This window comes from Hippopotamus amphibius, chromosome 2, assembly GCF_030028045.1.
Source record: "Hippopotamus amphibius kiboko isolate mHipAmp2 chromosome 2, mHipAmp2.hap2, whole genome shotgun sequence".
Classification (NCBI taxonomy): domain Eukaryota; kingdom Metazoa; phylum Chordata; class Mammalia; order Artiodactyla; family Hippopotamidae; genus Hippopotamus; species Hippopotamus amphibius.
The window spans coordinates 16,239,937-16,249,055 of record NC_080187.1 but is presented as its reverse complement, the minus strand read 5'-3'; the positions used below and the strand labels follow the sequence as shown (position 1 = coordinate 16,249,055).

General features: G+C 48.4%; 1 protein-coding gene across 1 annotated transcript in view; it reads right to left on the bottom strand.

The window, feature by feature from the left end:
* Nucleotides 1–1,153: 1,153 nt before the first annotated feature.
* Nucleotides 1,154–9,119, bottom strand: part of BRINP1 (BMP/retinoic acid inducible neural specific 1) — a 176,461-nt gene continuing 168,495 nt past the window's right edge. The window contains exon 8 of the mRNA XM_057722973.1: nt 1,154–2,730. Coding sequence (XP_057578956.1) covers nt 1,590–2,730 — 1,141 coding nt within the window. The 3' untranslated portion in view covers nt 1,154–1,589. The remainder of the gene's footprint in view (nt 2,731–9,119) is intronic.

Here is a 9,119-nt window from a genome sequence, read left to right as displayed (position 1 = left end):
AGAGGAATCACTTAATAATTAGACGTTTTATACTACAAGCTGGAATGAACACTATTGCTCCCCTTCAGTAAAAGAGGAATCCAAAGAACGTGGAAGACAGATCTAATGAGATTCCTGTCCCTGAAATGGTCCAGTTAGCAAACAGGGTTCATCTCCCAAAGACGGTAAAGAGAAGATTTGCACTGGGCAGACGCTGAGACCAGAGGAGTTCTATTTTCTCTTCCAGGTCTGAAAAGTGTGATCCTGTTTCTCTGCCAATTCGGAAATGAAGATTCGGAACACCTCTAGCAAGTACCTCCCTAGCAAAAGATAAACGCCGAGTTCCTGGAGACTAAGAAATGGTATTTGCTCAAAACCTCTACAGAAGTGCTTTGCATGTGAGTTTTCTTTCTTGCATCTCTCCTTTCAACTTAAACCCCAAGTCCTAGACAAGGCTTCTTAGTTTTCAGAGATGCCCAAGAAGTGGCAGTGTTAGTGCATTTGTCTTTGTGTGTTTGTAGTATTGTGTGTATTCTGAGTTAAAAGATCATTTTTTAGATACCTACTTGGGGAAGTCAGCTGGGCAGACCAACGCAATCTTAAAACCTACCCTATTTTATTTTGGTTATTGATTTTTATTCAAACTAAAATGTAATATGCAAAGCATTTCTAGGAAATCTGACACCATTTCATTTTGGAGACAGTAGGTAAAAGGGGTTTCTTGATTAAAAGAAAAAAAAACTATCAAAACAACCTGAGACTGAAAGATACTTCATCCCTCGGCAGTTTAGTTGGAGCAGTAAACACAAAAGTGGCCAGCATGATTTAGAAGGAGCACGGCCAAGGGAGTCAAAAGGCAGGGTTCAAATCGCTATTCAGGCAGTAACCGTGTGTAGCCAAGGGCATGCCTCTTCTCTCTGAGGCTATTTCCCAAACCGGATCAAGGAGGTCAACCAAGCTGATATCCAAGGTTCCTTACTGTTTGTAACACCCTGTGATTATGTGAGTGCCTCTCCCCCACAACCTCACCTGTTGTCCAGCTTCAATGAGCTGCAGTTTATTCAGCATGAAAGAAGCTATCTGGGTGAGACAGCATGGTCACTGCCTCCCCACCCTGTGTGTGAATGAGTCGAAAGAACCACAAGGAATTAAGCATAAAGAGGGAAGAAGTCATAACCGAAGAAATATCTTCTTTATCTATGTCCATTTCCTCCCACAAGGAAAAATGGCAGTGTCGGTTGTACATTACATATATCTTTCTTTTTAGTGTTTAATCTTAGCACCTGCACAGCAGAGATCTTTACAATTCATTGCATATGCTCTCTCCCATCTCCCCCCTCCCCCCTCAATACAGCACCTGAGGCCTAAGAAGCAACTCCCTCCAAGCTCCTCCCAAGGCTGAGACCCTTCTTCACGACAGAGTATAGAAATAACAAACATGCCCAACGGTTTTATACAGTTGCTAGAACGTTTTTGTTTCCAAAGAATGAAGATTTTTCCTCCTTTCCTTTGAATATTAATTACATTTTACAAATTTGTGTCTGTTTTGCTTTGCTTGATTCTGTTCTGTTTGTACAACAAAAGGGAACGTCCATGGCAAAGAGTCCAGGTTAACAGAGCTTGGCTGTCATCTGGTCCGACTGTTTGAGGATCTCGGTGTTGTAGAGGTCCAGGGCGTGGTTCACCCTGATGATCTCGCTGTTGGTCAGTTTCAGGCGGTGTTTCAGCATACAGGAGAACAGGTCCAGCTGCGGCTTCCCCGGGGCCACAGGCGGGGCCAGGCGATTGATTCGGTCCCGAATATCCAACAAGAGGAGCATCACCGACGAAGAGGAGTAGAACTGGCCGCCCTGCGTGTAGGACTGGTTGACCTGCTGCACCGCGCTGCGAAGGAGGTCGGCGTTGAACCTCAGGCTGTACCCGAACACCTGCACATCCGAGATCTTGATGTAGAACTGCCTCTTGGAGGGATCGGACAGGTCCACGGGGCCCTGGCCAGTCTCATTCCGCAGGAGGGTGGGTAGCCGAGTCCGACTACGTAGGTAGATGTGGACCGTCTCGAAAAACGTCTTCCACCGATTGCCCAGCAGGAGAGTCCAGTTGTAGCACTGGCTGTTCTGGAGCCGGATCTTCTCCCAGCGCGGGTAGCCGAACTCCCCGAAGGGCATGTTCCAGCCCTCCGAGTGGCTCCCGCTGAAGGGGTTGACGTAGACGAAGAACATGGGGTCCAGGCTGCTGTTGCGCATCTGGCAGATGCGCATGGCCATGCCGATCACCATGTGGATGAAGTCCATGCGGTTCTTGTTGCTCTTGAGGGTGAGGGACATGCGCTTGCGCCACCGCGGGTCAAAGAAGGTGTCGAGACGGATCTCGTTGCTGATGAAGGTGGTGTGGACGTAGAGGCGCGAGTCCATCTTCTGCAACAGGTACTTCAGCTCTAGGTCCTGGAAGTCCAGGTCGGTCTCGAAGCTGATGAACTGCTCGCTCCGCTCCGAGTCCACGTTCTGTGGTTCGCAGCGGCCTCGGTACAGCTTGTAGCCCTTGTTGCAGGAGCCGCAGAGCGAGATGTTGGCCAGGCTGCACATGGCACAGCTGTTGTTCCCTCCGATGATGCAAGGGATGGGCCGCTGGCACAGCGTGGTGCTCCCGTGGCACACGCAGCTCCTCTGGCTCTCCAGGAAGGTTCCCCAAAACCCATTCTCATTGCAGTAGAGAAGCGACTGCACCCTCGCAAGCCACTGCTGAATTGTCCTGGCGGGGAGAGGGGAGAGGGAGAATGTTAACCATCGTGGGCAGGCTTGTGGTTATGCAGCTGCTAGTGCAAAGTGGGTTATGGTTATCCAACTGCTAATGCGAAGGGGAGCTGCCCGAAGAATGAAAGGACCGGGCAGAACAGTTATCACAGGAAGGGCACCGAATATCAACTACAGGAACTATATGGTAGTTCCTCTAATGCTGCAGACCAGCTAGATGACCTTGTACTTTACCTGTCTAATGTTCAATGTCCTCACCTATAAAAGGGAAGGGGTGGGAGTAAAAAATGTTCTTCGAGGTCCTTCCGGCTCTATGATTCTATTATCCACGCGTCCCAAAGATGTTTGATTCAGAAAATTAAAGTGTATAAACACAAAAACCCCTGCTGATGACAACAGATTGTAAAAGATCGTCAATAAAGAGGAATTTAGGGGTTATTTCTTTTAACCTGCACCAGATGTTTCAACCCTCTTTACAGATTCTTCCCAGGAGGTTATATAACATCCAAAAACATCAACAAAAACAAATTATATCTTCTATTACTCTGTAGATCACGTAGTGCTTCCGTATCGATGATCTTATGTGATCCTCACACTGGCTTTTCAAAACATGTAAGAAAGATGTTATTTCCCCCATTTTTTCTAGAGCTCCAAACTCTCAATTCAGTGAAATTTCCATCACAACATGTATCTCTAGGCTCCCCTCTCCACAGCTCCTCAACACTTTTATAAATGAACCCAACTCTGTCCTCAGATTCCAGCCTCTGAAACATTCCAGTGAAGATAGATATTCCATCAGATAAGAAGTAACAGAAGAACAGGTGAAACAATGTAAGACAGTCAGTGTAACAGCCTCTCATCTTTCCTCACTTCTGTGCAAGTCCCCTCTTGGCTCTCTTCCATGCTACGAATAATCCCTCACATGTGTCTAGCACTTTTTACCCTGCACAGGGCACACTCACTCCCATTTTCTCACTTGAGCTTCACAACAACACCCCCAAAATAGCTTGGGACTTGAGGTCAGTCCGCGGTTGCTTCTCATCCTGGCTCCTCCACTTCTGAGCCGAGAGAACGCTGGCAGTTTCCTTCACCTTACTAATCATTCCTCCCACCCTGGGCTGTGGTTAGGACTGCATGGATTTTTATGTGAAGTCTTAGCTCCTAACTTGGTAGGTATTAGGGGCTCCATAAAAGTTAGTTCTTGTTATTCCTGTCAAGGGACTCTCAGCTCCATTTTCTAGACATGGCAAGAGAAGCTCAGAGGTGAAATCCTACAACGAGTGAGTAGAGCAATCTCCTGGCTCGTAGCTCTGGCTTTTTTCAAACAAGAGTCAAGGAAGCCTTTCTCAAGGCTGTCATGTGCCGCAGTGATGGTGATGGTGATGATGGTGGCAGTGGTTCCTGATCTCCATTTTAGAAAACTGGAAACAGAAGCCCTTTTGCACTGCACTGCATCTGCTAAGAAGTACCAGGATCCATCTATTCCATCACTTCCACTGCCAAGCCACGATGGCCAGGCCCAAGAACCACGGGGTGGGCGGTACAGCCTAATATCGAAAAGCACGTGCATTGGCCCAAGCACAACTGAGTTCAGGGCTCAGGTCTGCAACTTGTGATTTTGAGCCTCAGTATCCATATCTAAAAGGAGAATCATAAAGCCCATCTTAGGCGGGTGAGGGAGCGGATTGAAAGAGATGATGTATTTAAAGCAGTCAGCACAGAGCCTGGCATAGACCAATTATTAAAAAGGTAATAATAATAAGCTACTCTCATCCCAGAGAATAGGCTCTTCCTTTGAAGGTGTTGAGACACTCTCAGGGATTTCACTATCTCTCTGGAGTTGGTGGGAAACCATTTGGTTATGTGGGACATTTGAAAATGGATACTGTTGAAAGAGCTTCCCAGGATGCTGTGCTTTTAAGGGGGTGCTTATCTGCTGAGAGAAAATGGGGGAATAATGAGACCGCGCCTTGAAACAGCTCTGCCTTTTAAATCCACGCAACGATCCCGGCCTTGGCAATGAAGCCGCCCTTACAACGTTCAAAACACTGTATTGAAACTGCTGATTTTTTGGTCAGTTTCCCCTCCAGGCTCTAAGGCTTGAGAGAGGGGACCCCTCCTTCCTTGAGCATCTAGCCCAGAGCCTGGCTCTAAATAAATGTTTGCTGAATGAATGAATGAATACTGAATGAATGAATGGGCAAAAATTAATATTTTTCTTATTTTGCATTTAAAAAAAAACCTCTCTCCTGAATTGCAGTATTAGTTTTCAATACCTTCCACCCACACAGCTCCAGGCCTCCCCAGTCTCTGCTTCGTGGGACCAATCCTATTACAGCCTGGAGAACAGCAGCAGGCCCAGCCTTCAGGAAACGAAGCTGGAATGATAATGAGCCATGCGGCTCCCACCTCCCCAAGCAGAACATTGACTGAATATCGCCTATGAGTCATCTGATATTTTTGTGAGCCGCAGGGGCCCGCCACACGTCTCTGATTGCGTGGTTCCATCTGACGAGAGCGTCATTTCAAAATGCCTCTTTCAAATGGCCCACACATGCCCCGTCACTCCCTCTCCAAGCGACAGGACAGTACCCCATTTAGAGCTCCTCTGTTCCCATCTGCAAGGCATTCTATAACCCCGTAGAGCGCCCCCTTTCTCGTGTCTCATCATTGGGACCCTTTGTCAGGACCACAGCCCCCCACTCCTTGAATCAATGCCTCATTGTGGCTGAGCTCTCAGCATCCTCGGTGGGGGGAAGGGAAAGATGAAAGCTCCCGGTGAGGCTGCCACAAGCAAAGGGGCGAGCGGCCAATTAGGATTCCAGCCCTGTCGAGCAGGAGGGATTGGGGACAGAGGCCCTCTGAGGCGCAGCAGAGAGCTGCCTGGCACCTGCATCTCCTGACCTCAGAATAATCATGAGGTTGTGGGCTGTATCAAAGAAGGCATTAATGATACAGCAGGAGGACTGAGAACAAGGCGGGGCGCGGGGAGGGGGTGGGGAGCGCGAGGCCCAGGGAAAGAGGAAAGGGAGAACGGAGGAGAAAGGTAGGGCCCGGGGAAGGGTGAGGAGAGGAGGACCGGCCTTGGTGATGGACGTGGTGGGGGAAACTCAGGGAGCCTGACCCTGGTGAGCAGAGGGTAGGAGGGATTGGAGGGGGAAAGGTGACGGAATGAGATTAGAGTGGGAAGGATGGAAACGAAGACACTCAGCTGCCACGCCTTCGTGTGTCGTAACTTCCAGAATCAGGGAATGTGGACCCCGGATGGGCCATCTGAGGGCAAACCATCCTTTTCTGAAGTGGGGGGCGGGGGTCAGACATGGGGAGCGATGTTACTGGTGAGCCCTGATGCTTAAGGTCAATGAACTTTCCTTAGATTCCAGTCCTTCACTTTGAAGAGAAGAGCAAAACCAGGAAAACAAGCTCATCCCAGTTTTTTGCACACTTGTCCTTAGCACAAGCGACTTCTAAAAATGAGGAACCTACCTCGATCAGATCAATCTCCTACACCTTCTCCATCTCCAGCCAGTGCTCTGGGTAGTAATCGCCGATATTCGGAAACCCTGCCCTGCTCGATGGTGGGCAGCGCCTTAAACCAGCCAAGGGAATCAGGTGGCTCACAACCATTGAGCACTCACTGTATACCACGCATTGTGCTGGAGCTCTCCCAGAGCAGCATGGATAACTGTCTACAGTATACAGCACAGGTGAAGAGAGTGAGCCCTTGAGAAGTGGGGTAACTTGCCTGACAGCACAAAATCACTCCACACTCAAACACCAAGCTCTCTAACTCTGGCACTGGTGCACTTTCCGCTGTACCACAATGTAAAATTATAACAACGAAGCCAGCAAGAAGAAGGAAGCAGGCCACAAGAAGGGAAATAAATTGAAGTAATGGAAAAATACTGAAACTTTGAATGTTGAAGGGCCTATTATCACATTCCTTGCTTCCCCTGGACCTGCCAGGATCCTGCTCCTCCATTCACAGATAATTGGAGCTCACAGACAAGTGCTAGGGGAGAGGCTGGGGACCGGGGTAGGAGGGACTGCGATCTATAAATACTAGTTCCTGGTGACAGCCTGCCTCAACCCTGGCAACGGAGGAGTGGCTTAACAGGCCAGCTCCAGAGAGGTGGGCTGGGGGGGGTCTCACAAGGGGCTGACACAGCCCCACTGCAAGGCAGTCAGTGTGTGGCAGTGAGGACCAAGTTTTAAGATGCTTTTCTCTATCCCAGGGGATCCAAAGCATCTTCCCTTTGCAGCCAAAGCTGAACTCCAACACATCCAAATCAGCATTTCTGCTGGATGGGATTACAGTTCATTCTGATGGATGCGGGGCTGAAGGCAGGGAAGGAAAGAGGAAGGAAGGGAGGGCAAGAAGCTGCATTTCTATTCCTAAAGCTGGAAAACCCTGTGGCCTGGTAGGTAGACTCCCATAGAGGCTACACATGGAGCAGCGTGGACCACAGAAGCAGAAAATCTTCAAGAAGCAGCAAATCTTCAAGAAGCAGCCTTGGAAATATCCAGCCCATCTCCGTCATGTTTACATCTGAACACTGAAATTTAGTTGTTTAGGTGAAGGATCATGTTTCTTGAGTGCTTTCTATATCGTGGCAGTCAGCCTTTACCCTCACATCAGCCCCATGAGATAGGACTCCCTGGTGATTTCCAGTCTGCTGAGAGGGCATGGAAGACCAGAGAGGAACTGTGACTTTCCTATGATCACACAGCATGGACACAGAAGATCGGAGCTCAGGATTTCTGGATCCAAACCCAGTGTTCCCTCCATTCTCTGCTATACTTTTCCTACCCTCTCAAACCCAGGCTGGAGGAGAAGCTAGGCTCTGGGCCATGGAGACACCTCCGCTGCTCCCCTGCAGGCTCTGTCTTTGCCTCAGCCAGGATTTTCTGGTGACCTGACAGCTCTCCTGGTGACACAGCTGGAGTTGCTCGTCATTTGGAGGACAGAGGCTATACCACCCAGGGCTTCCCATCAGTGCTTTCAAAGGCGCACGCCTCCCTTTCGGAACCACCTGGGTGGGGAGCCCAGGCTGGGATTCCTAATTCAAGCAAACGTCCTGCTGATTTTAATTGGAGGTTTTGCCCAAGACAGGAAAGCAGTGCCAGGCCAGTGGCATTTTAGGGAAGATCATACAAATCGAGTGCCAAGGAGAAGAGGGGAACAGATCTAGGCTAAAATAGAAAACTATAATCCATAAGTCCCATTTGCCTAGAAGTGTTTATTTAAAAGGGAGAGGAAATTTTTAAAAATGAAATCGGAGTTCTGAATCATTCTTTTATTTATGCCCTGTGCTTCTTCCTTGCTGTTTCTTTGACATTGTAATGGGTGTCCGGGTAATTCCGTGAGACTCTACAAATTGTATCCTCTATAGACCAGAGACTAGGACTAGACCGGGAAGACCGACAGCTGTTTTTAGGTTTCTGATGATGCACTGTTTTGGGGGTGTGCTGTGTATGACTCTGTGTGTGTGTGTGTGTGTGTGTGTGTGTGTGTGTGTGTGTGTGTGTTACAGGAATAGTGCTGATAAAAGATGAATTTATCAGTGGTGACAGAATGCTTGGGGCTCTATGGAAAGAAGCCCCAGTTTACTGATGTGCTAGCGTGAATTATAACTGGCCATCTTTGTTCATCATTTTCCCCAGATTCATATTTAGCTTTAACCATTCTCCTCTGAGTTTCTATCATTGACTTAACAGTCTTTTCCCTCCTTCTCTCAGGTCTTCACATAATGTCAGAGCCTCATGGAACAGCTCATAGCAATGAAAGAAAAGACCCAAAGAAGAATTTTGTGGTCCCTTGCCACAAGGAAGATGCTCTCTGGTTTGGAATTGTGGGGTGAAGGCAATAGGTCTTATTTGCGAAGAGTAGAGGCAGAGGGTAGAAGGAGGGAGAGGAAGAATGGCAAGGTGAAAATCCAATGGAGTCTTTACAATTAGGTTGTCAGGAGTTTATCTGGGGAGGATTCCGAAACAGTTTTTGCAATTACATAGTTCTGTGTCTGGGAAGAGGTGACAGGCAACATCAGCTACATATTCAAATTCAGCATTGTGCTTTGGGGCATGGATGTGCTGCAGGCAAGTGAAGGAAGGATCCAGAAGATTCTTTAGGGCTGGCATAAAGGCTAAAAGCAGCAGGAAGCTCCCAGGTAGAGAGCTGCAAGAGGGGTTATTCTTCTTGGGAGATAGTCAGGCAGGAGAATGACAGACAAAAAGGCGAGAAAGTGAGAAGGGGCGGACCAGGTCTAATGGACTTCACCCTGAAGTACAGTGATGGACATCTAGACCTGGGCAGCGAGGGGGGAGGGGACAGTTAATAGGTGTGGGAGTCAGTTAAGGAAATGATGGACCTCCTCTACCACTATTTTG